The following is a 27,821-nucleotide window of genomic DNA, read 5'->3' on the forward strand; positions in this document are numbered from 1 at the left end:
GCCCGTGCGTGACACTACCGCCCCTTTGTTGGCTCAGCGACGGGAGCTGCACGGTGTCTCCAGGAGACCGGAACCGGGGGAGGGGGGGTTGTCCGTTAGTTGGCGAGTGAAGACGATCTGAAACGGCGCGTCTTCTAAGCTCGTAGGAGTAGCGGACTCTTCACCCGGGGGCGCGCACTAACCGGAACGGGGGCGCGCATCGGGAAGGGGCGGTGATAGAGGGGCCTGAGGCCTGTCTGCCTCGGACATACCGGAGTCCCGTGTGTCTATGTCTAGCTAGAGGTCCGGTGAGCAGGGGCCGCACACACAGTGTATAGGACGCACCTTATATAGGATACGGGCCGTATAGGGCCCAGCACAGCAGAGAGAGCTCCTGTGTGACTCATTCATAGGTTATATTAGGAGGTGCACAGCTCACACACTACATAGAGAGCGGCACATGTCATGGTAGTACTGCAGATACTACTGGGCACAGTTACCCCTTCCATGCCTGTGTACAGCTAACCTGGGCATCACTTGTGTGCACACCTGACATTTAGCTTCAGACTATTAATATTTACATCAGTTCAATGAAACTATTAGCTATGTGAATGTCCATATTTACTGTGACCTGCTAAGGAGGACGTCATTGACTTGCAGGGACAAAGATGTTTTAGATCTTTTAAGTGACATATCTCTCTGACCTAAGAGATATTCCCATTTACATAATTCTCTATCCTACCCCAAGATCGGGCCTTGTACCGTATTGACAGCATTACTGCAGTGTAGCCATTTATACACTGGCCTTTTGAGATTGCTGACATTTGGGCGCTTTTGGGAGAAGTTTAGGGATCCGTTCATTTCTATTATTTGACGTTGTCGGCTTTTTGTTATCTCCTCTGACGGGACTGTGAGGAGTGGCTGACCTTATAGCTAATACCTGATATTGGTTTGTAGTTGTGTTTATCTTGTCCCTACAACTGGGAACATGGACTCAGACGAAGGCTACAACTATGAATTTGATGAAGATGAGTGCAGTGAAGATAGTGCAGCTGATGAGCCGGAAGATGAGCTAGAACTAGCAGATGTGGAGCTGGTGGAAGCTGGACTTGGTGGATCTGAAAGAGCTGGAATATGTGGAGAAGGAGGAGGGGGTGTTCTTGGACCTGGTCCTGGTGGAGAAGAAGATGACGACTACAGATATGAGGTCCTCACCGCTGAGCAAATTTTACAGCACATGGTTGAATGCATTCGTGAAGTGAATGAAGTTATCCAGGTATGTCCTGTGCCATGTTACTCGCCTAATAATGTCTAATATTTTGTAAATAGAACACAATGCTAGACACATCTCATTTCACATCTCAGTTTGAGATACTGTATATTGAAGGACTATTCCATGATCTATTTATCACTGCTCCTTTTGGATAGGTAATCAGTATTAGGTTGGTGGTCTGTCAATAGGCTGTATGCTTCAAGGACCAGTAATGTCAGGTCCATTTTGTCACATGACCATTGTACAGTTGCAATACCAAGCACAGCTGCTGAACAGTATATTGTGATGAGAGAAGATGCTGCAGTCTTTTGATAATAGTGCTGATATTGATCTGTAATAAAATCCTCTAAAACCCCTTTATTAAAGGGATCCTGTCACCACATTTTATACTCTTTTTCATGCCATATGCCTCATTTGTTCATCAAAGGTTCTTTACCCAGTAACATTAACATCTACCTCAGGTATGTATCTGATCACATGAAATCACAGCATGCCTCCATGATGTTACATGACATCAACCTGGTAAAATGACATAAAGTTCTCAATGATGTAATAGAACTCTCTCTCAATGTTCCAGCAAGGCATTGTATAAAAGTGACAGTTTTTTTTACCCATTATAATTGGTAAACAGAGCTGTATATGTCTCTGGTTGAATATTGACAGGTGGTCCCCTTAATTTTTACAAAATGTCATCTATGTTGTGAAAAAATTTAGTGGTGACCAGTGCCACCCTCAACATGTCTACTTATTGCACATAGTCTAGCTTGCACATTAGTTTTTTTTTTTTAATTGGGGGCTTTTCAGAAATACTCTTGACTTTCTGTGATGGTAAGTCAGTGGAATGTCTGCCCTGTCCCCAGCTTCATAATTTCTCTGTTACTATCCATTCCTGATTTTGGCTTCTTAAAAACAATTTAAAAAATCCTATATAAGCTGCTGTTTACACTGGTTCTGGATTCTACAATGATTTATTGTGTCAGATTAGCAGCGTGACACACACATTTATAGATTGATATTATTGGTACATAAAGCTTTTCACAGATACTGTATTAATCTATCTTAGGTAATTGGGGGGTTCCTAGACTTTGCAAAAACAAATATTGCACTTTTGAAAAGGTATCTTAAAGAGGACCTGTCACCCTCAATGATGCCTCTAGTAGCTGCTTACTAAAGTAAGTAGCTCCCTACCCCAGCAATAGCATTGTTAAATCGGTAGCTTTATCGAAACATACCGATAAGATAGCAAACACTGCACTACATAGCCGCCCGCTGTGAGCTTGGTCCTGCGTATTCAAGAGGGGGCAGTCCAAGGACTCTGCCCTGGACTCTGCTTCGCCCCTCCCACACAATATGCCAGCGGTGATGCCAGGCCCCCTTTATGAATATGCTGGACCGCTGTAAGCTGCGTTTTTTTTCCAAGTACTATTCATGTACCTAACCCATAGCACACTGAAAAGGTAATTTTTCCGGCCTCCGACACAAGGCTGTGGTATCCACAGTCCCATGCGTTAGCCGACTATCCATGGGGGTTGACTTATTATCGGAGTGGACTTCACACACCATTGACATACGGGCAATAATCAGAACACTGATCTGTTGTTTGCAGCCTATGATTTGCACACATTCATGTGCACGAGGGCTTACAAAGCAGATTGTTATCACAGAATATAGAACCCCCCTGGGATTCTCTTGACCTTTCAGTATTCAATGATTACTTTCTGAAAAAGTTTTACTTCTAACAACTTCTGTAAAGTTAAAGTACTTTCTAATAGTAGATAGGTTAATGTTGCAAGATTCCTGAGATTACCAGTACTCACGGCTATATATAAGCAACATAAGTGGAGGTAGCAATTCTATGCGATGTCAAAATATCACAAGACATCTTTGCCTGTGGCATGACTCTGCACAATCCAGTGAGTATCAACAAGAAGCCCTAATATGACTCCTCTGCACAAGTCCTATGGTCAGAGATAAAGTGGGCTCCAAACCCATGTTTTGTCCCTTTTTCCAAGTTTATATGTTGGGAAGAAGATACGATGCATGACTTTGATGTCATGCAGTTACATATATTGTCCGTTCATAAAAGGGGTACAGGAAAAAGTGGCTTCATGTTGGTCCATAACAGAGAGGTGCAGGTACTTTCTGCTACAATAGGAAAATTTGTAGCTCTATACCAGCCAATGGGAGTAGGTCATAAAAATGAATTTCTTTGTCATAGTAACGTTATGTCCCTAGCTGTCATAGTTGGTATTTAATTTTGCAGGAGGAGGAATGTTAGTATGACATCAATGCAGTAATATGGTATGTATAAACACATTGAGATGCCGTTGTGTGACTTGGAGTTTGTCATCTTGATAATTTCCATGTCAAGCGAATGATTAACCGCCAGCTGCATGTCTGTCTTCCTTGCTCCCTTTCCTGGGAACAGGGTACAGTACAGGTAGCATACGGCCATAAAAAACATTTGTGTTCAAGAAACCTAAGGCACATGAACGGAGGTTCACCCAGGCATCCAGCCTGTTACAGGAGAGAGGAAGTGTGGGCACAACTTAACCATCCATTGTAAGCCAAACAACTCGCACCATCATACGGAAAAATCGAGGAAATGTCCTATATTTTTTCATGCTCAGTCAAGCTGCAGTGAGAGATTGTGTGCCAAAATTGACTGGCCGCCATAGACTTCTACGGGGCCATGATTCGGCAACAACATTTCCCCTTCTGTCTGTTTGCATGAGGCCTAAGTCTGTAAACTCCAAGTTAAATATCTCTTCCACTGATCTTCTATGTTATCACATAACAATATCCATCCGATCCTGGTCATGCACATTTAATTGCGAAACGAGGAATAAGCCGCTAAATGTTGCTAGATACTTCCATAATTGGTGTTTTTATGCCCTAATTTGTGTGTGGCATGGCAAGTATTATGTTATGTAGGTAGTATATTATAGATCAGGAGGATCTGATTAGATTTATGTATAGTTGTATTTCTAAAGATTTAGTATAATTTGTGTTTTAAATCTTTTACTTATTCTGTTCTTAGGAATTCAGTGGGTGGCCCTCCTTGGGGATTGACAACGTTGACTGTATGATTGAGCATGAAACAAATGTTTTAATTCACTCATATGACCATTGGACTCCTAATAAAGAATAGGCAAAAATGTGGACTAATATGGCTATGGCTCCTACATTGCTCGGATTGATTGACTTGTTTGCAAATAGAGACTTATCAACAAAGCCAAGCAGGGTGTGGACAACACCTCTAGCAGAGTAATGTCCTGTGACTGGCCTTTTACCAACAAATTCTAATGCTGCAGGGGCATAAACCCAATGACTGGTTTTTGTCTGATCTGCTAATATACCAGGGAGCTAGACGTACAACTTTCCTCCATGTAAGAAATATGGAGAAATCTATGGAGACCTAGAAATGGACTTGGCTGCAGTTGCTGATAATCTGGGTTCTTAAATACAGCTGCTTCAGTTTCACATTGCTACACTTTTAGGCTACTTGCACTAACTGCAAAAATTGACATCGATTCACTTGTTTGCGGCCCACAACAGCCATGAGAACAGCAATTTGTGTGCCTGAACGTGTATCTTACATACAGACTATCTTGTTCATGAAACTGCTATTGTCCATTCATAGCTTCTATGGAGCAAGCTGTAATTTAGCATTACAAGGTGGTCCCATCGTTCACCTCCTTTCTTATCCTTCATAATTTCTGCCATAAATGCTTGGTCAGCACAAGCTTTGACTAAGGAAAGGGATCTTGTGACCCATGTTCATTTATTTTTGTGTACATGACATTATAAACTTGTAAAAATGGGTTTTATTTGGTAATAGCTATGAGTTTTAAATCTTGTTTTAGATGAAGGTTTAGTTATATCGCCCCTTACTGCAAACAGGTTAATTCCTGGGCCACAGCACAAGCTTCTTATGTGTGACGCAGAAGCTAATCACTAGTCCCTGTCTCAGTACCTGCCCCGAAATGTGTCAGGAGTTGTACTCATCCTGCTTTAATCAGCTTTTATACATCAATTCTTTTTCACTTGTTTTCTATAATTCTTTTTGAATATTTTGAATATTTCTTTTGGAATAAAATAATCTTCCTTTAAGCATTTCTTAAAGGGAACCTGTCACCAGGAGACCCATTTTTAGCACTCCCCCAATCCCCACAGAGCATAGTACATACACTGACAAAGTGTTTTTGTATAAAAAAAAAATAGGTTTCACAGAAAAAAAGATGTTTTATTGTACCTTTCATTAGCATCTGCTGTGTGACTAGGCAGTTGCCCACTGGGAGTGGCTAGAAAATATCTTTTTTTCTGTAAAACCTATTTTTAATACAAAAACACTTTGTACTAAGTGTATGTACTATGCTCTGTGGGGACTGGGGGAGTGCTAAAAATGGGTCTCCTGGTGACAGGTTCCCTTTAAAGAAATATATTATTTTATTTAAGAATTTGACCATGACAGCTGGCAGTTGCTCAAAGATGTGACTAGAAAAGGCATAAAAGTACTAAAGTGCTATACAGTTGAATACAGATAGTTGGTAGATGGGTGTCGACGAACTTTAGAGAATCCAAGAAATTTGTAACCCTTCCAAAGCTTGATGAAAGTTCTGAATTTGAGCAAAGTCCTGAATTTTTTTAAATGGTTTTCTTACAAATCTGATTGCTTGTCCAAAATACAAAAGAAAACAAAAAAACACTCAAAGTTAAATGTCTGTTATGTGAAAAGACGTAGGGCTTTCGTCTCTTTGGCTATCCATTTTGTGCAAAGCCCTGATCAAATAAGCCATTCACAAGCTATCCTGCTTGTACACGTACTACTTCAAAAAGGATCCTATGCTTATATATGTTCACATACATATGTCTACGTTGTTTGCTGCTGATTTTTTTTTTTTCACTTAACTCCTATTTTGCATTAGGCCTTTTTTCACAGGAGCAGTTGTTATGCATTTCTGCATCTTGTATCTGTAATATGGACAGGTACTGCATTTTATATCCCTATTTGTGTTGTGTACACCATGTCCTTGAAACCGGAGAGTGTGTAGCAAAAGAAGATCTTATAATGGTGAGGTTAACTGTTCCAGTACCCGATACTGTAGCTTTATTTACTTCCATGGGACAAACATAATATAATAAGCAATATAAAAGCAATAAACTTAATAAGCAATATTCAGCTCTATCCACATAGGGGGATTCATTGTGATTGTTGGGGAACTTGGTGGTAGATCCCCAGTAAAGAGATACTTGATCTTCGTCAACCTCTTGTTACCTGTTCCTTAGTGTACCTTTTTTATGGATTCAATGGGATTTGTAAATGTTACTGTATCACAAAAAGAAAAATATTGCTGATTTTATGCAAACTATGTAATACAGCCAGAAGTGATTATCTGTGTAATGGGTAGGTAGTTAATAATAGGAAAGTACCTGTATGCAACCTATGGCCTTTTTTGTTAGTAGCATCCTGACAAGAAGATCCTGACAATTCTGGTGATTATTAAAATACTGTAACAGTTAATACTTATATAGTGAATAGGTGTTATCTGTGGTGATAGAATACAGACTTCCAGTCTTTAAGAATATGGGAGAGTTTAAAGAATGGCTTTAAGTTTTCCTGTACCTTCTGGCCAATTTCTACATATCTACATTAACTTTTTTTCCAATTCAGATATTAGAAGGTGGAGATTTTTGTAGGTTTTTTGATATTTGGGGAGGGGTAAAAAATGTACACTTTGCAACCCCCAACCCCTGCATATATGATGAAGTATAAGTGCACGCATGTTATCAGTAAACACTTGTGTGGACAAAGTTGCAAGTAAAATATGGCAGCTGTGGATAAAGACTTTCTCGGTGGAAAATTTTGAAGGAGAAAAATACGATCCACCAGGATCAACATGAAGAGGACAATAGGTGAGTATTTTCAGTGTAATTTTACTAATAGTTTGTGGTATATTTCCTTTAAATACATTCATCCCAGAGCTAGGGGAAAGAATTAAACAAAGAATTAACCTAAAATAGGAGATTAAAACAAAGATTATTTTATGACAGAGGACTAGTGTGGGGCTTATATTCCAATTTCTAGGATAATTGGAGCAATATCCGATGTTAGGATAGGGCCTAACTTCCTGATCAGTGGGGTCTCGGTAATGAGACCCCCACAGTTCATGAGAACGAGTGGTCCCGCTGGTACCTCCGTCAGACTCCTCGTCATTTCCTGAGATTGAGGGAGCAGATGGCTGCTCGTGACCGTTCTGCTCCATTTATCTCTATGGAGCTGATGGAGATTGCAGCATCAACTTGTTTCTTGGGAAAACCCCTTTAAGTGTTCTTGTAGATCCTTCTTCATTTTCCTGGGATTCCACATATTTGTTAGAAATACAAAGTCTCTATTTGTGGCTGTTTGAATTTTTCTCTTGTAGTGTTACCATATATTTGTATCTTTTGTTTTGTAAGCACACTTTCTTTTGAGGAGTAGGAAAGTGTGAGGTGGAAGATTCTGTTGTCTAATTAAAAGTTGCAAGTGAGGAATTAAAAATAGAAAGCATGATCTTCTATGTTTGACTAATGTATTTTTAATAAATCTACAGAATCCTGCTACCATCACTAGAATACTCCTCAGTCATTTCAACTGGGACAAGGAGAAGCTAATGGAGAGGTGAGTCCCTTGTTTGTGCAAAATCTAGAAAGTTTCCTTGTTACTCTAATTTTAAGTGACTGTTCAGTAGTTGTGGAACAAAGGAAGAATTTATGATAAGGCAGGATTTGTGCGGCAGTCTTAGGATCTCTACTGCATGTCAGATTTATCATAGTGGCTTAGATTGCTTGTTAAATCTGACCTATGAAAACTTTGCAGAATTGATTCCTAATTATTCCCTACCCCAGGATATGGGGATTAAAGTGGCTTTGCACCGACCTCCGAAAAAGTCACGCATGTTAAATCAGATATGGATTCTAGTGATAAATGAGACGCATGTTAAGGAGTGGCAAGGGTATGGAATAGTTGCTCATATCATTAGATGGGACAATTTAGCAACGTGAAACTGCCTGAAAACAGGCGCAACTACAAAGATAAATCCTTCCCAATGTTTACATGTCTTAGGTTTTTTTATGTTACTTTTAATAACTGGTTGTTCTGCTTACACAGGTATTTTGATGGCAACCTAGAGAAACTCTTTTCAGAATGTCATGTAATAAACCCAAGTAAGAAGTCTCGGACACGACAGATGAACACGCGTTCCTCTGCCCAAGATATGCCCTGTCAAATCTGCTACTTGAATTACCCCAACTCAGTAAGTGGTTTTAAAATTATGATCTTGTATAATTCTGTTAACTTCACAAAATTTGTTTTCTGTATATCTCATATTCAGATCTGACTATTGGTTGGCATCTACACTAAAATAACAGTATAGGTTGCCAACTTTATATGCACATATTGAAAAACGGGCAATAAAATGTGAAGGCTGCATGCTGTATGCTCAACCAAAGTGGCGGTCATCTATGAGCACATTGGGTTGCAGTTGTCTGCTTCCTTGGTATCTCTACTTGTGAAAGCAAGAAAAGTATACATTACAAACATATACAACCGCCTGATTGAAGGCTTCAATATTTTGCTTCCTGCAAAGTAATTCTAGTTGTGACCTCTTTATTTTACGCTTTTTGAATTGTGTTGTTTTTTTCTAATTCCACTTCATGTTTCTCCAGTATTTCACAGGCCTTGAGTGTGGTCACAAGTTCTGCATGCAATGCTGGGGTGAATATTTAACTACCAAAATCATAGAAGAAGGAATGGGACAGGTAATAACAGCCATAGAGCATTCTAACTTTATGGACCATAGTTTAGATTGTGTTTGTCATTGGGTGATTATATGGTATGTTGTATATTGAACAGTTGCCTCCTCTTATAGGTGATGTGCTTACCATGCATAGTGGTCAGAATAGTTTCTTTTTTAAATTGAACATCTTTTTTCAGAGGTCCTAAACCACAATACTTACAGGTAAAACTGAGGTCAGCACTTACAGATGCTCCCCCTTCCCACCAGTTACCCCAACCAGTCATATACACCTTTATCTCCTCCATCTAGTACGATTTAGGACTCGCCACTTCCTCCATCTCTGGCGGTGCCAAGTATGACAAAATATAAAACCTTTGCCCCCACCAAGCTGCACGTCCTCGTCTGCGAAGCCGGAGTTCTGCGCATGCGCAGTAGCTCCGGTTTCGGAGCAATGACTGCGCAGCCGCGGGCCTACTGTTCTTTGCATACGCAGCACTTTGGCTTCGCAGGCGAGGGCAGGCAGCTGCTCATAGCTGCGCGAGACGAAGATATCTGGTAGGAGGATCAAAGAGGCTACTGGGGCCACTCCACGCCCCAGTAGCCTGTTTAGAAAATTAGCATATTAGGGAAATAAAAGTTTTATATAAAGATTTCAGGAACTTGAGGATTAGCCCTTAAAAGGGCTATCTTCACGTCCAATAGATGCACCTACCACCCGATCTATCTTAATCGGTAGGTGGTGGTAGGTTTCCTTTAAAATATTATAATCTCCATAATAATAATCATCATCTCCATAATAATAATTTCTGAGAAGATCCCTGTCTATATACCAGTGCATTGAACCTGTGTCACAGTGTCACAGTGAATTTGTTACTTACAAAAAAAAATCCTTGCATTGACAGCCGGTAAGCCCATAGCATAGTGGGTTGAGGCTCTGTCTTATATCTATATTGCAGCTGAGGTGTGGAAGTTGTGGGTTCAAATCCTGGGCTAAGGAAAAAAAATTTTCATTGCATAATTTAGAGCCTTGTGCCAGGGGAAGCCCTGGGGGATCTTACCCTACTCCCTGAACACAAACATTTTGCTACCTGTCAATTCAACAGATATTACATTTTTATGGGCTCATACATAGCCATGTATTCTACGCATCCATTTGCAAATTGTGAATCCAGAAAGTTTCTTTTGCGGTCATCGGATTGTGAGGGTACTTCACATGCCAAATATGTGTGGTGTGAGCACAGATCTGTTGTTTTTTTTTTTTAATTAAAGGACACCTGTCATCAGGTCTCTGTCACTATTTCTGTCACCTTTACCTGTTGGAGGAGTTCACAAGGATCCCATCCCAGCCGTTATCTAGTTATTTCATACGTTAATGATTATAAAATCATCTATTCTTTATTATGTAAATGTGGCTGATCACATGGTCAGAGGCAGTGATGTCACCCATGTTACCCCTCCCCTCTCCTCCCCCTGCTCATGTCTGTGTGTAATGTATAGTAAAGCATTGCTAGTGTCTGTGCTTTATCTGCTGACATGCTGTATCCTCCTAATACACATGTGAGAGACACAGACATCAGCTACACAAGTACCTGACATGTTCTGCTATAACATGGCTTCCTGAAGCTGTTGTATCTCTCCTATACACGCACACAAGCTGCAGGGGGCGCCAGCATCAGGAAGCACATGGAGCAGCCATTACACCATTATACCTCACATCATTATACAGGCTGTCAGTCAAGCACTGGGGGTGTGGCTGTACCTCCCACTCATGAATAAGCTGGACAGCTTGAATATGCTAATGACTCATTGGCAATTGCACAGGTCATTTGCATACAGCTTTAGGACCTCATTATTTAAGTTTACAGACATGTAGAGGGACAAGGAAGGGATAGAGGCAATGCTCTCTAATGGCAGTTTATGAAAATATATTTAGATTAGACAGATTATTTTGCATGACGGGTTCTCTTTAAGCTTGTTTCTTACTTTGGCTAACAGTCCCGCTTTAATATTTTCACATGTATTCTCTCTTTTTTTAGACCATCTCCTGCCCAGCTCATGGCTGTGACATTTTAGTTGATGACAATACAGTAATGTAAGTGTTGAGCTACTATTAAGTTTGTTTTTGGTGTTTAATTGTTCTTAACTTGGCAATAAGCATACTCCAAGATATTATTTAAAATTATACAAGTCTGGTTCACCCGTTTAAGGAAGTGGATCAATGGAAGAAACTGGCCCATGTTTTTCACAGTGTTTGGCCTAATTATTTTCTTGTGCAATCCATCAAAAAAATCTGTATATTTATTCCTTCAATTCATTTTTCATTTTGACATCATAACTCTTTTGATCTCTTGTCCCCATCAGGCGTTTAATCACAGATTCAAAAGTGAAGTTAAAGTATCAGCATTTAATAACTAATAGCTTTGTAGAGGTAAGAGCATGACATGAAGATTCCTTTTTTGTTTTTGTTGTGATAACTCAGACACGTATTCTTGGAACTAATACTTTTATATTTAAAGGGGACCTGTTATCTACTTTTATCCCATTGAACTAGCAGCCCCTTAGATTATGGAATGTCCTTTCTAGAATTCCATCTTTTATCAAAAAAAAAATCACACACATACCTATAAAAAAAAAAAAAAAAATCTCAAGTCATGTGAAATTGAGCAAAGAAAAGTTATATTTTGCCGGAGTTGAGTAAGGTTTAGAGGCTGTAGGGGGTGTATCTGTAACGGATAGAATTATGGCTCTGGTATCAGATTAAAGAACCAGAGACTGAACTGCACCAGACTTGTGGTTCATGGAGCTACAGAACCAGACATAGGAACTGGTAAAGTCATAGTTGGGAATGCAAGCCACAGATAAAGATCCAGTTGCCACCTCTTTCTTTAACTTGCTTGTGGCAATGACAAACTGTGTTGAGAACAGCCTATTGATCTAGGGTATGGTAACACAGTGTACGGTTCCAGGAGGAATAAGAGGGACACTTAGAGAGTTCCAGAATAGTTATATAAGTAATACAAGTGGTTTAAACAGACATGTTGGGAGGTATACAGATCCCACAGGTTTTTTTTTCCTGGTCTATGCAATGTAGTAATTGTTAGCTGTCTTTGACCAAAAATATTTTTCTTTCTCAAGGTTGTCAATCTGTTATGTTCTAATCCTGCTCTCTATTGCACTCATATTTCTTAGCTTTCTGCATTGTATCAAAGTACCTTATTTAACTCGCGTATCGTTGTCTTGATTGGATACCATTTTGTCCGCTTCTCAGCTTTGCCTGGTTAAGGCTGCGGTCACACTTACCCCTTTGACTCGGTTTAGAAACTTACTCAAACGCATGCAATCAGTAACCAGCGCCCAGTGTCTTGTATTGTTTAAATGCAAGACACTGGCTGCTGGTTACCGATCGCATGCATTTTCACAGAAACGTATATGTGCTCAGGTTGTGGCACATCCCTGTGCACTTTGATTCTGTTTGAGTCAAAGCAGTACGTGTGACTGCACCCTACAAGAAAATCTCTTGTAAATATACAGGCATCAGTCTAGCATCTGTTTATCATGGATTCTCATAAACTATAGTCTGAGTGATCCTTGAAAAAATAGGACATGCTCTACTTTTACAGATTGCATGGTCTATGGTAGCTGATCCATTAAAAAGTTTATCTTTAGTGCAGCCGTGTGCCATCCATTGTTGTTTTGTGGGTATGATTCTGGGTTTATGATCTGGTTTTATTCCATATTTTTGGCGCAGCAGTGAGATGGAGCTAAACATTTGTTTTGCAAAAATCTATAAGATCTATTTTTTCCACAATAAATGGGAATAATAAAATTCTTATGAATGATGTCTTATTTTCTGCCTAAGTAAATAGATGATCCACTTATCCTGCTTATGTGTATATATGCACAAATCACTTGCCTATCATATAGCAAATAAATATATATTATAATATATAAAATCACATTACACCTAAATAAAGCTTTGTGGTAGAATGTGTGATAGAGCTAATATCACAGCTGGAATATTATATAAAAGCCCGACTGAGGCTATATACCTTGCTAATCTACTCTTTGCCCCGGCCTGGTCAGCTACATATATAAGTCCACCCATCACATGCCTGTTGGCTGTATTTATATATGGACATGTAATTATATATGCTATTTACATTTTTGAGATTCTTCATTTCTTTTTAGGTTTTGGAATGCGTATATTATACTTGAGTGATTTGTATAGATAAACAGGATAAGTGCCCTTACAGGTTAATATTTAGTTTATCCATTTACCTTCTAGTCAAAGTATAGACAGACAGATTGGCATATTATCATTTCCAAGTGGTTTATTGTCTTTTTTTTTAAATTCATTATTGATATTTTCCCTACTGATACTTTTAAACAAAATATAAAAAAAATATTTGGTTTGGGTAAATAATAAAGCCAGTCTGCCATCTCATCTGATACAAAAATAAAAATGTAAAACGTGCATATAACCTCTAGTTACAGTGAGGGACTCATTTGTAGTATACCCTAAATTTTCTAACATTACTAGAAAGTACTCCTGTGCTCTACACAGTAACAGTAATTTGGTACATTATCTATTACATTTATTTTCATAAAATCTGTATTTCTTTGTACAGTGTAACAGACTATTGAAGTGGTGCCCTGCCCCTGACTGTCATCATGTTGTTAAAGTTCAGTATCCAGATGCCAAGCCTGTGCGCTGCAAATGTGGTCGTCAGTTCTGGTGAGACGCTTGTAGAAGAAGCTCCTTTCCTTTGTTTAAACATGTATTGGGAAGAATGAATGTTAAGCTGTCAACTGTCTGAGGAGCATTTTCAGCTCAAAGGGGTTATGCTAAAAAAATACTCCTGTCAAAATGTTAAAGGGAACCCGTTACCAGGGACCTCATTTTCACTGAAGACAGGTTGCAGAACCTGCCTTCTCTAAGCATCTGCGTTTATTCCCAAGGGTTGGCTTTGGTTTTCATGCATTTCAAAAAACAACACATGACTTTTCTGTGCTGCTCACCCCTTAACCCTCCTGTACAGCTCCTCCCTCCCCCACTGATGTCAGCTCACTACGCTGTGAGCTGTATTCTGTGAAGGAGCACAAAGGTGGGTATTTTTGAAATGCATGCAAACCAAAGCCAACCCCTGAGACTAAACGGAGGATTTTGTCAGGAAACATGTCATCCGGACAACTGGAGCAGTTTGCTTGTAAGGAGTGGGTCCAAATACTTCTTGAGAGGTGCAGGAGTCTTATTGACAGTTACAGAAATTGTTTTATTGCTTCAAAAGGTTGTGCAACAAAATATTCATGAGTTTGTTTGTTTTTTATTCTGTTGAAGCATGGCTCAAAAGCAATGTCTGCCATTCATTTGTTCATTTTTGTAGAAATTTAAAATATAAATGGTGGTCTCCCAGGACCCCACATAAAGGAGAATAAAAAAAAACAGAAAACAGTGTACAACTATACAGTATGCATACTTTATCTGCTACCATAGACGGGTCGTCTCCACAGTAAAGTAAAAAAAAAAAAAAAAAAAAAGAACATGTAGAGGCATCAAGCATGTTTATAGAAAACTACAGTAAAGGGCAGTCAAGCCATTTGTCCCAGATGGCGTGGAACCAAATTTAAATATTTTTTTATTTTTGCCAGATTCCAGTTATTTTTGTGACTATTGTGGGTTTTTCTTGCATTAAGCGAGGAGTACAAAAAGTTTTGTCCATGTGTACAAAAGACCTTCTCTGAGTTTTGGGCTCTGGCAGTTGGATCTTTGCCGTGCAATGGTTGTGGGTGTGTATAATATGTTTGTAGTTCCAGATTATTGTTATAGTCTATGCTGAAAGTTGTCTTTCTTTTTTTATTTTGTTACAGCTTTAACTGTGGAGAGAATTGGCATGATCCTGTTAAATGTAAGGTCAGTAAATATGGTGGAAGTGATTTTTTGATTACTTTGCCAAATCCTGTTTCCGGGATATAAAGTGTATCTTAAAGAGGAAAGAAATCATTGACATTTTTAGAGCATTGTGATTTCTTTGTTTCAGTGGCTAAAAAAATGGATTAAGAAGTGTGATGATGATAGTGAAACATCAAATTGGATTGCAGCAAACACAAAGGTAATATTCTTAGAAACATTTATACATCTTTGAAAATCACGTTTCCTAATAGATAATATTTAATAATGACAACTCCAATGTCTCTTCCCATCCTCTTTCATGGAAAATTAATATTTTATCAAGCACATACACAGGTGTTCTTAGAGTTCATCAATGGAAAATTATTATTTTAATCTAGGGTTCACATTCAGAGTTATTAGTTGTCACAGGAAAAAAAAGCATTTCTCAGATCCTGAACTCTACATTTTTACACTATTATACCAAATCTCCAGCTGGATTGTTAAATGGGTGTTCCAGAGAAATATTTCTGGGCTAATTATTCAGATGTCCCACAATTAGCTTATTTGGATTTTTTTCAAAGTAGTCATTTGTGACCATATTCAAATATTGTGTTGGATGTTTCATGCCATTGCCAGCATTTTGTTCCTCTAACTTCTGTGGTTTTAAGCCTCTGTAACACATAATGAAACCCAGTATACTGCACTACATACTGTTTACTGTCACTATACTACTGCAGCGGCAGTATGTAAACCATATGTGGCAGCCTTTTGGATCTCCAACAGGATAATTTTGCCTGATGAATGGTTTATACATGCATCACGTTAATTACTTGTGAGGTGCTTGGGAAATCCTTGGAGAATAAGCATTTCAGAATACTAACCGGTATATTGTTAGCTCTTGGCAGTGGTGGTTCCCAGGGTAATTATTGGGGGTACTGTAATAATGTAATATCATCAGGACAAACCACAGGCAGTCACTAGGTTGCAGCTTTATGCAATTCGAAACTGTTATATTTTATAATAGTAACTCCAGCCAAAAATTGATTTTTGTCTCTGTGACAAGGGATGACAAGACATATGTGCATTCTGCTTGGTAAAATGACTTCAAGTTAATGATAATTATTACCAAGGCAAAACATGGTCAATCTTGTCACAAAAAATAAATTGCCGCTGCCAGTACATCAACGAGCGTCTGGGTCTTCCGGGTGTCTGCTCCCCTCAGGTGTGTCTCCTGGGCCTAGTAGGAGACGTCCTCCAAGCAAAATTTGAGAGGGTTCTGTTCCGACTACTAATGTTTTATGGTAGGAAGGTTATCCTGCTAAATTGGAAGCCTCCTAAGCTCCCCACGTTGGCCAAACGGGTATCGCTGATTAATGCAGAACTTCCAATGTACAAACTCACACTGCTAGAGGTGCTCCGGACCACTTTTCCTTGATCTGGGATGTGTGGGTGACTGCTCAGACTGCTTCGGGAGAGGAGGAGGGATAGCTCTGTGTGTGTGAGGTGTGAATGGAAGAGTGAATGAGTTTCCCCATCTTGGGAAGTGCGATGCCTTCTGCGAGGCAATATACGGGCTTGGTATTGCATTACTGACCGATGTATTTCTCCAATATTGATTTCTTTGTACTGCTAACCCTAACTTTATGATTGTGCCTTATACTTGTAAAAGAGACATAACAGGTGCGCTCACCAGCAGGTGCTCAATCCAGAAAAGAGTCTTCCACTTTCACAAGCAAATGCAAGTCCAAAAAAAAAAGGGAGTTTGATCCCAGCTCCGTTAAAAATAGTTCAGCTTTATTCATCCAAGATGAGACAATACAAAGTGCAAGGATAAGGTGCAAAAACGAATAACAATCTTACGAATCCGGTCTGCCCAGCATATTAGACTGCTCTCAAACATTCAGGGATATCTATGATTAACCCCTCTACGGCGCAGAGGTATAAGGGATGTATGAAGAGGGCTCACAGGCTGAGTCCTCTTCATACAAAGGTGGGGGTTTTTGCATTTTGCAGAAAACCCCCACCGCTAATAACCGCGGTCGGTGCTTGCACCAATTGCGGCTATTAACCATGTGATTGCCGCCGGCGTCTTTAATGCGATCGCTGCGCCCCCGAACGTCATCGGGGGGCGGCGATCGGTTGCCATGGTAGCCTCGGGTCTTCTTTTGACACGAGGCTACATGGCTTCTGCAGATTCGTTACAATGAGCCAGTGGCTCATTGTAATGAATGTGTTGCAAAAATGCCATATATTGCAATACAGAAGTATTGCAGTATATGGTAGGAGTGATCTGACCATCTAGGGTTAATGTACCCTAGATGGTCTGAAAAATAGTGAAAAAAAAAAGAAAAGTTTAAAAAATAAAAAAAATAAACAGTAAAATAACACATAATAAACAGTAAAAATCACAAACATATTGGGTATCGCCACGTCCCAAAATGCCCGATCTATCAAAATATAAAAACGGTTACAGGCGGCAGTGACCTCCGAGGCGGGAAATGGCGCCCAAATGTCCGAAATGCGACTTTTACACCTTTTTACATAAAAAATGAAATAAAAAATTATCAAAATGTCGCACAGACCTCAAAATGGTAGCAATGAAAACGCCGCTTTATTTTGCAAAAAATGACCCCTCACACATCTCCGTGCACCAAAGTATGAAAAAGTTATTAGCGTCAGAAGATGGCAAATTTTTTTTTTTATTTTTTGTACACATTTGTTTCATTTTTGAAAATGTATTAAAACACAATAAAACCTATATAAATTTGGTATCACCGCGATCGCACCGAACCAAAGAATAAAGTAGGCGTGTTATTTGGAGCGAAGAGTGAAAGTCGTAAAAACTGAGCCCACAAGAACGTGACGTGCGTTTTTTTTTTTTTTCAATTTTTCCACATTTGGAATTTTTTTTCAGCTTCGCAGTACACGGCATGTTAAAATACATAACATTATGGGAAAGTAAAATTTGTTACGCACAAAATAATCCCTCACACAGGTCTGTACACGTAAAAATGAAAAAGTTATGGATTTTTAAAGTTGGAGAGCGAGAAATGAGCCGAAAAACCCTGCGCCCTTAAGGGGTTAAGGACTTTAGTGTCTGAAATGCGCAAGATTGTTATTCGTTTTTGCATCTTATCCTTGCACTTTGTATTGTCTCATCTTGGATGAATAAAGCTGAGCTATTTTTAACGGAGCTGGTGAGTGCCAATCAAACTCCCTTTTTTTTGGACTTGCATGTGCCTTATACTTCCCTGAGGCGGATGTTTTGTTGTAATTTTGAAAAATGAAAAATAAAATCTTTAAAAAAAAAAAAAATAGCATGCGTACTGGGCATGGCTGTTGGGAGCTCCATCCACTATGACCCGGCTACAGAGAAAAAGTATCTGGTCAGAAAGGGGCTGTGTCTTGGGTGCTGCACTCCTCGGGGTCTCGGGCTCACACATAGCATGTCAGCTGCGCCTTCATAGTAACTCCTCTGTCTCCTCTCAGCAGTGGCTCTTTGTGCAGAGCTGTCAGGAGCTGCAGCAGAAATTCTGAGTCCTGCCAACCCCGGTCTCCCCTGATAAAGTGTAAAGTGTTAAGACCACAGGAGCATTTTTAAGGAGTAATACTGCTTGTTCTAATGTCTATGACATGTGTTAATGCGAGCTCTGATTGAAATTATATTATTTTTCTGAACACACATTGATTTTTAAGATAATTTTTAATATCCCCATTAGAACTACAGTATATGTACTCTTGATATAGTCATGTTTTAACCTCTACTTTTATAGATTGGTAATGTCGTTTTTTATTTATTTTGGCCTTTTCACTAGGAGTGTCCCAAATGTCATGTAACCATAGAAAAAGATGGAGGCTGTAATCATATGGTGTGTCGGAACCAAAACTGTAAGGCTGAATTCTGCTGGGTGTGTCTGGGTCCTTGGGAGCCCCATGGATCTGCTTGGTAAGAGTTTAGGAAGTGTTTATTATTGTGAATGTAATATTGAATTCAATTGTTTCTATTATTTTTCCTAAGTTATAAGCATAAAGAGAAATGAATTGCTATTGTCCTTGATGTGTGAAAGTCTTTGAGTGCACTTGGCATTGGGAGGTTTAAATACGTGATGTGGGCCAGAGCGGAGGTGCTAAAGGTCTAATATAAAGTTTAATACCTTTTCAAGGAAAGTGAGCCCAGTGCACTCAGCATAAAATCCCAGACTATTCAGGCCATGCAGGATACAAGCAACATACTAAAAACACAACTGACAGACAGGCCTACTACGAAGTGCGTCTTGGGAAGCTCAGACTGTGAAAACGGTCCATCAGCATTTGTGTTTATGCCATGTTTCTTGTATTGTGCATGGCCTGAATAGTCTCTTTCTTTGAGGATAGCTCTCTTTCTTTGAGGATGTGATGAGCATTTATTGACTAGCAAAATTTACTGGTCTCTGTATACAGAATCTTCATATTGTTGAACCACTATTTATAAAATCATCTGTGGTTTTGGAGGTTTAATTTTTCACTATATATTGACATTAACAAATTTTACAGGTATAATTGTAATCGCTACAATGAAGATGATGCAAAAGCTGCCCGAGATGCACAAGAGGTGAGTATGTGGAAATGGAAAAATTATGTTAATTCCATTATTGTAGCTTTCTACTTATTTTAGCTTAACCCCTTAACACTGCGCTGTAGCTCTACAGCACGGGGGAGGGGGGTGTATGAAGAGGGCTCACGGGCTGAGTCCTCTTCATACACAGGTGGGGGTTGTTGCATAAAACTCCTCCGATGCGGCGTCATTTAAAATGGCGGTGGGTGCCGCCATCTCGGATCTGATTGTTTCTCCCCCGAACATCATCGGGGGACGGCGATCGGTTGCCATGGCAGCCTCGGGTCTTCGTCAGACCTGAGGCTACATGGTTTCTGCAGTTTCGTTACAATGAGCCAGTGGCTCATTGTAACGTATACAGTGCAGAAATGCCATATACAGCAATACAGAAGTATTGCAGTATATGAAAACTATTTTTCACGGTGCACAGTTCCCCCCCTATGGAGCTACTCATGGAACAAGACTGGTCCACAAAGTCTTAATATAAGTTCAGGAATCTTTTAGAGAAAAATACATTTCACTCTAGCCAGAGCTCCCAAAATACTTCTTATTACTCTCCTGTAGTATTAGATCTCCATGTGTCAATGTCGTACACCAAAGATCCTTCTGATGAGATTATATCCCAGATCAGACCAGCACTAACAAGTTATTCTTCATTCGTCTTCAATTATTCTTATCAGACAATATTGTTAAAAGGAATATGCAAGCAGATAGTGTAGTATGTTCCAACAAGTTTAAAGTTTAGCTCACGAGTTTAGCTCACGAGTTTAGCTCACGAGTTTAGCTCACGAGTTTAGCTCACGAGTTTAGCTCACGAGTTTAGCTCACGAGTTTAGCTCACGAGTTTAGCTCACGAGTTTAGCTCACGAGTCCGCCCGACTCAGGATTTCACCTCCAAGGCTTGCAACGCCCCAGAAGAAGCCTTGGAGGCGAAACGCTGGGTCGGGCGGACTTATGAGCTAGGGTCCCGCTACCATTTTTTAATGCGCATTTCAACTTTTATTCTGTGAGTATGATGAACTAAATAAATTTTAAACTTGTTGGAGCATACTACACCATCTGCTTGCATATTCCTTTTAGCAATATTGTCTGATAAGAGTAATCAAAGACGAATGAGGAATAACGCGTTGGTGCTGGTCTGAACTGCGACATAATCTCATCATAAGGATCTGTGGTTTTGGTGTTGGACACTGACACATGGAGAACTAATAATACAGGAGAGTAATAAGAAGTATTTTGGGAGCCCTGGCTAGAGTAAAATTTATTTTACTCTAAAAGATTGCAGTATATGGTAGGAATGATCAGACCATCAAGGATTAATGTTTTAAAGGATGTAAAAAAAAAAAAAAAAGTTTCCAAAAACTTTATAATTTATAAATAATTAAAAAACCTAAAAGTTCAAATTGCCCCCCTTTCCCTAGAACTGACATTAAACGTAAAAGTCAGACACACTAGGTATCGCCGTGTCCCAAAATGACCGATCTATCAAAATATTTAAAAAACGGTTATTCCTAGCGGTGATCCCCCATAACGGAAAATGGCTCCCAAATGTCCGAAATGCGACTTTTACACTATTTTACGTCACGTAAAAAAATGGAATAAAAAGTGACCAAAATGTCGCACAGTATACTCAAAATGATAGCAATGAAAACGTCGGCTTCAAATGAAAATTTGAAGATGGCAATTTTTTTTTTCTTTTTTGTACTTATTCATTTAATTTTTAAAAATGCATTACAAAACAATAAAACCTATATAAATTTGGTATCACCGCGATCGTACCGAACCAAAGAATAAAGTAGAGGTGTTATTTGGAACACACAGTGAAAGATGTAAAAACTGAACCCACAAGAACGTGACGTGAACATGATTTTTTTTTCTACATTTGCAATTTTTTCCAGTAAAAATTGTTACGCACAAAAAAAGCCCTCACACAGTTCTGTACACAGAAAAATGAAAAAGTTATGGATTTTTGAAGGGGGAGAGCAAGAAAAAACCCTTAAGGGGTTAAAGGACATCTACTACCACATTTTTTGGGTGGTAGACTGTCCCCAAACATATTCTCGTTACCTTAGGGGTCATGGGGGACTGCTGCTGACATGTTCCAGGCTGTCTTCTATACTCAAATATGCAGTTATAAACTTTATGCAAATGAGCCTCCTAGCTCCGTCGGAACATAAGCCGTGTGACGTCATCAGCTGTCTGCAGCGTTTTCCATCGGTGCAGAAGATGTTTATAGATGAGGGGTCGTGCATACATTATGTTCCAACGGAGCCAGGAGCTTCATTTGCATAAAGTTTATAACTGCATATTTTGGAAAAGAAGACAGCCCAGGGCATATCAGCAGGAGTCCCCCCATCACCAGGTTAAGAGTATACGCTTGGGGACTGTCTACCACCCCTAAATGTGGCGGTAGATGTCCTTTTAAAGAATAATTCACAAAGAAGTACAAGTTTCCCACAATATTTAGTTTTCCTTTTTTAAATACTCCTGCAGGTTGAATACAAGTTGCCTTGCTTCCTGTGTCATTTCTTTGCATCCATATTGTCATTACTTTTTGGACTACAAAATGAGGATCTCGTTACCTTAGGGGTGCCTTCTTGTTGTCCCTTGTATTATGCAACACAGGTGGTGGGGGAAATTTGTTAAAGGATGAGAGAAAGAAATTAATCTGCACAAAATTGTGCAATAAACTGGTTATTGTTTTATTTTTGTCTGAAATATGCCTTGAAATGTTTGATTTTGAATTCGTAAATGTGAGAAAGAGCTTATCTTTGTATTATATCTGGTGCAGCGATCCAGAGCAGCCTTACAAAGGTATCTGTTCTACTGCAACCGCTACATGAACCACATGCAGAGTTTGCGATTTGAGCACAAATTATATGCCCAAGTCAAACAGAAGATGGAAGAGATGCAGCAACATAACATGTCATGGATCGAAGTGCAGTTTCTGAAAAAGGCGGTGGACGTGCTGTGCCAGTGCCGATCCACACTAATGTACACTTATGTCTTTGCGTTCTACCTCAAGAAGAACAACCAGTCAATTATCTTTGAGGTAAGTTTTAAAATATGTATTTTGTGTTATTTGCTGATGTCAAAGAAGGCAATGCAGGGAGATCGGGAAGTCTGTAAAACATCTTTGATCGCCTTGCACGGCCTAGAGACATATTGGTCACAGAGGTCTCGGGTCAGCCTGTCACATTAATCATAGTGAAGACAGTGAGTGAGATCAGTCTGTCTGTAGACCATTCACAGTGGTCTCCAGGCAAATAGTCACTGTCAGTTGTTTGTCAAAGTAATTTTTTTTTATATACTTTAAAGTCGTTTATACTTTACAGGAGACCTCTCACCAGAGGGCCATTTTTAGCTGGGGACATGTTCCTACAGAAACAGTACAGTATATTCCATTCATGTTATTAAAAATTCACAGAAATATCAGAAACACCTAAAAACGTAACTTTTATTAATTCCCTTTTTAAAAAAAGAAACAAGAATTTCTAGGACATTTGTCCCATTTGTGATAAAAACGTGTAGTTGTAGTGTCCTGGCAGGTTCAATATTCGTTAGGAGCTACGCTTGTGTAGTGAGCCCTGCGCAGTGAAGTGAGAATAGTAAGTGGGAGAATAGCTTGCTGTGGTGAGCCAATGTCATTGAGTGGAGGATAGAGGGTGTGGGAGGGGCTGGAGGAGGGACAATCGATAATGATAGGAGGAGGGCTTTAAAACAGATGATGAATATTATGATTTGAAATGCCTCTGGAGCACTGCTGAGGAATCTTGCTGGGAGCCAGTTGTTTAATATACACTATACACTCAAAAGTTTGGGATCACTTTAAAAAATCCTTATTTTGGAAAGAAAAGTGCATTTTCTTATAATGAAGTTAAGGTTAAATGAATCATAAATACACATTGTTAATGATAAATGACTATTCTAGCTGCAGACATCTGTTTTTTAATGCAATATCTACATAGTTGCATATAGGCCCATTTCCAACAACCACCACTCCAGTGGTTTAATGGTACATTGTGTTTGCAAACAGTTTGACTGATTAGAGAAGCTATAAAAGCTTTCCTTTGGTTGAGAATCTGGAGCATCACATTTATTTGTTCTATGAAACTCAATGGCCAGAAAAAAAGAACTTTCATATGAAACTCGACAGTCTATTCTTGTTCTTAGAAATGAAGTCCATTCCATACAACAAATTGCCAAGAAACTGAAGATTTACTGCAACGGTGTGTACTACTCCCTTCAGAGAAGAGCACAAAGAGGCTCTAACCAGAGTAGAAAGAAAAGTGGGAGGCCCCCTGCACAACTAAGCAACAAGTCAAGCACATTAGAGTCTCTATTTTGAGAAACCAATCCCTCACAGGTCCTCAACTGACAGCTTTATTAAATAGTAGCCACCAAACGCCATTGTCGACCTCTACAGTGAAGGGGCGACTCCAGGATGCAGGCCTTCAGGGCAGAGTGGCAAAGAAAAAGCCATATCTGAGACTGGCTAATAAAAGAAAAAGATTGATATGGGCAAAAGAACACAGACATTTGACAGGAAGATTGGAGAAAAATGTTAAAGACAGATACATCTAAGTTTGAGGTGAGACACAGAACAAGTGAAAAGCTGCTGGAAGATGCCTGGCGGCATCTGTCAAGCATGGTGGCGGTAATGTAATGGTCTGTGGTTGCTTCTGTACAAGGTCAAAGGGATTTAGAATATGGCAACGCTTTGGACAGCTCTTGATTGTAGCCAATTTCATTCTTCAACAGGACAAAGACCCAATGCACACCTCCAAAATATGCAGGCAGCTGCTATTCTATCTGCAATGGAGTGGCCAGCCTAGTCACAAGATCTGTTGAGGGACGCAAAAAGTGCCCTCAGCTAGAATGCCAAAGGTCTGCAATGTTGGAATTCAGGAAGAATTCTTTGATGAAAGCAAAGTTTGAAGGAGAAAATTATTATTTCAAATTCAAATGAAATGAATTTCAGACCTTGTCAATGTCTGGTCTATATTTTCTATTCATTTTGCAACTAATTTGAAAATATAATAGTGAGTTTTCATGGAAAACACTAAACTTTTGAGCGTGGAACGTAGTTTATTTCACTAACCATAGAACACGCAGCTATTTTAAAAACGTGTGGAATATAGTGTGCCGTTTCTGCCGGAACCTGTACCCAGCTTAAATGGTTCCTTCTAACACGAATTGTGACGATGTACATCCCACAGCCCTACTGCAAAAGTGTGAAGTTACCCATAGGGCACCAACACATGATTTATCACACTTGGTTTCTCTTAGTGAAAAATATGCTTAAACCTACTGATGATCAGTGATTCACGGACTATGCAGTGTCCTACACCATAGACTGCCATGAACAGGACTTCATGAATCATGGGGATATCTGATGCAAAGACTGCAGCAAAACAGCAGCACCAAACTGTTATCATGTTTACAGATCAGTGTTCTGCGGGTAAGCAGCGTCTTACATGGTCATTCATCACTATGATGCAAGGAGTGCTGTCCATGGAACAGGGAGCAGCCCAAGAAACAGGACACTGCGCAGTCCGTGATTTACTGATCCAGCTCCAGTTTCGGTTCTAATACAGTAGGAGAGCAGTGTATGAGATTTATCCAAATCCCTTAGGCACACTGTTAAAAACTTTGAGGTTTATGATCCACAGGAAGTCACTTAGGTGCTGCTCATACTGAAGTGGAATTCAAGCTTTGTAATGCAAAGGATGAGCCCTTCACCTTGCAGCAACATCACAGCATAAAACCGCATCAGAAACCAGACGCAAGGTTCTGATTTTTGCCACTAGGTATTCTGCACCTTCTTCTGAAAGTCATACACTGGTCTTTCTGGTAGTCGTGTGTGTATATACCATATGCACACAGTAATTCATAATTTATTGAAAGGATTTATCTATTAGTATATAGAGTGACAATTGGATATCACTTTAGTGCTTTCAGTTTTCATGCATGTGTTGTGATTATCAAACTCTACTCTTATGAATTACAGAAACTTAGTAAGATAGCGCTAAGCATAACACTGACGAAAATACCCCAAATGAACATGTTTGGGTGTCATCTCCATCAAGAGTAGTCACTTTGAGGGTATTTTGTAATGTTTTGATGCAATACAACATGTATAATGGCGGTGTGGTACCAAAGGCAAAAAAATTGGATTCTAAACTTTTATTTTCAATTTATTTTCCTCCAAATTTAATTTAATTAGCAAAAAGTACAAATTTCCTCTAATTAAATATCTTTGGGGAGTAAACATTTTGAAAAGTAGTTACTTTGAGGGTGTTTTTATAATGTGTGTAATGGCAGTGTGGTGCCAGAAAACCAGCAATAGGGAGAAAAGAAGTTCCAAAATCCATAATGCGCTCCTGTCATTTCATGTCTTGTGCTGATTCAAGCTAGCAAATAAATTCTACAGCCATCGATTTTTACAATATAAGTAGAAGTATATTAATTTTGGAAAGGGCTTAAACATATTTTATCAAGCGTTTTACATTTTTCTTCTGTGTAGAATAATCAGGCAGATTTAGAGAATGCAACAGAAGTTCTGTCTGGATATCTGGAACGGGATATTTCCCAGGATTCCCTTCAAGACATTAAGCAAAAAGTACAGGATAAGTACAGGTGAGAACTTTTTTTTTTTTTTTTTTGCCATAGTGCCAATGTGTCTTGCAAATATATGAATTTTGTTTTGTAACTCCTACCTCCTTGAACTCCTTCCCTACTAATGTGACCTACACGTACCCCTTGTAGCAGTGTATGTTTTTTTTGGGGGGGGGAGATGTGGGGGGTTTTGTCTTCTGTAGAGTAAGACAAATAGTATGTTAGTTTGTGGTATATGTAATTGGTTTTTGGTAAAATATCTCCTCAGAATTAAATTGAAATTTCTTTTCAATTAGCTTATTGATGGAATCTCGTTGGGTATACAACTTGCAGGATTTTTTACAGGAAAGTTGTCCCACACGTCATATACAGTTTGTTCAGTTCTGCTATCCTGTAAATAGGAGCTGAGTGTCTTTTGAGACTATAACTTATTTATAGGAGATGGACAGCATAGTTTGTAGTGTAAACTTTATGGATCCTATTAAAATGTTGTGTAGGCTTGCTGGCTGTTCGGTGCGCGCTGATGCCACTTTCAACCGCATTGGGGAGAAAGGGGCAGCCAGTGCATCTGCACAAGACTTTGAGCTGATCTATTCCATCAGTGGAGAAGAGAAGCTTTGGAGGCAGCGGACGGGGTAGAACTGCTGCAGGAACTATGGATAAGGCAATGAAGCAAGAGGTCATAGGGGCTATAATGACCCCAGAAGCACTTCTCTCATTTGAATAAAGGTGAAGGTATGGCTGGCATGTACATTATTACTTCCACAAGGCAGAAGGTTTATGGAGGATAGATTGCGTGATAGATTTCCTGTAAAGGTGTTTTCATTGTGAACTATACTGAACGATTTTTTTTTTGTTCCATCAGATACTGCGAGAGCAGGAGACGAGTTCTGCTTCTTCATGTGCATGAAGGTTATGAGAAGGACTTGTGGGAATATATTGAGGACTAAGCCGTCTCCACAGACCAACCTCTGTTGCCACCTGACACTAGATTTCAAATCCCATTAAATGCATCTCTGCCCCATGAGGCCGGTCCCTGCACATTCAGCCGTCTCCTTTTCAATCTCTTGCTCTCATCTCTTGCGCTCCTACCAGAATGTTTTTCCCCCCTTTTTTGTTAACGAAAGGTTTAAGTAAATTATAATGTAATAATAAAAGGAAAGCAGTTAGCAGAGGCAGTGGTTTGACAGTATTGTAGGCTTATTTAACCCCTTTGGCACATAGTTACCGGGAAAGCGCTGATCTGCATGTAATATTGTTAGATAAGGCTTTGCTGGTTACTTGGGACACCAAGGGGTTAAATTGTGTGCAGCACCTCCGCTATTTGCAAATGCTTTCTCCTAACATTGGCTTGCCATAATGAGGCTGATTTCCCTTCCACTTCCCCCCTCAATAATGTTCCTCTTCAGTCTTTATACCATCTTGCCAACTTGTTTTCTGCCTATGTTTCCCCTTTTTAAACCAATCTGCTTTCTCTGCCAGTCTCTACTTTATTTTCTTTATTTCTTTTTAATCTTCAGACTGTCCCTCAGCACCTTTTCTATTCCTGGGTTGGAGCTGAACTGCTTTGAAAAGTTGAAAAAATAGAAGAAAAAAAAAATAAAAAAAAATAGCTTTGTACATGACTTTTAAAAACAAAACAAGATTAAACTGAACAGAAGACAGCAGTATTTTTCAACCTTGTAAATA

The 27,821-nt window shown here is 39.4% G+C and overlaps 1 protein-coding gene across 3 annotated transcripts; it reads left to right on the forward strand.

The window, feature by feature from the left end:
* On the forward strand, positions 1-27,821 carry ARIH1 (ariadne RBR E3 ubiquitin protein ligase 1). 3 transcript variants are annotated; one of them, XM_072147806.1, is made up of 15 exons: positions 1-287; positions 937-1,255; positions 7,846-7,913; positions 8,403-8,547; positions 8,960-9,052; positions 11,067-11,122; positions 11,392-11,458; positions 13,659-13,765; positions 14,899-14,941; positions 15,069-15,140; positions 18,736-18,866; positions 19,454-19,511; positions 22,306-22,566; positions 26,041-26,153; positions 26,998-27,821. In XM_072147806.1, exons 2-15 carry the CDS (start codon positions 968-970, stop codon positions 27,080-27,082), a joined length of 1,587 nt encoding a protein of 528 aa, XP_072003907.1. In that variant the 5' UTR covers positions 1-287; positions 937-967; the 3' UTR covers positions 27,083-27,821. The 3 variants fall into 3 exon arrangements, with proteins under 3 accessions (XP_072003907.1, XP_072003908.1, XP_072003906.1); XM_072147807.1 differs by having other exon boundaries at positions 1-282; XM_072147805.1 differs by having other exon boundaries at positions 1-1,255.

The sequence above is a fragment of the Engystomops pustulosus genome, chromosome 4, assembly GCF_040894005.1.
Source record: "Engystomops pustulosus chromosome 4, aEngPut4.maternal, whole genome shotgun sequence".
Classification (NCBI taxonomy): domain Eukaryota; kingdom Metazoa; phylum Chordata; class Amphibia; order Anura; family Leptodactylidae; genus Engystomops; species Engystomops pustulosus.

Excerpts from the sequence above, each read along its gene's own strand:
- ARIH1 (XM_072147805.1), top strand. The coding sequence starts at position 968 with ATGGACTCAGACGAAGGCTACAACTATGAATTTGATGAAGATGAGTGC. Across the intron at positions 8,548-8,959 it reads ACTTGAATTACCCCAACTCA|TATTTCACAGGCCTTGAGTG; the intron begins GTAAGTGGTTTT and ends ATGTTTCTCCAG. Across the intron at positions 26,154-26,997 it reads AAAGTACAGGATAAGTACAG|ATACTGCGAGAGCAGGAGAC; the intron begins GTGAGAACTTTT and ends TTGTTCCATCAG.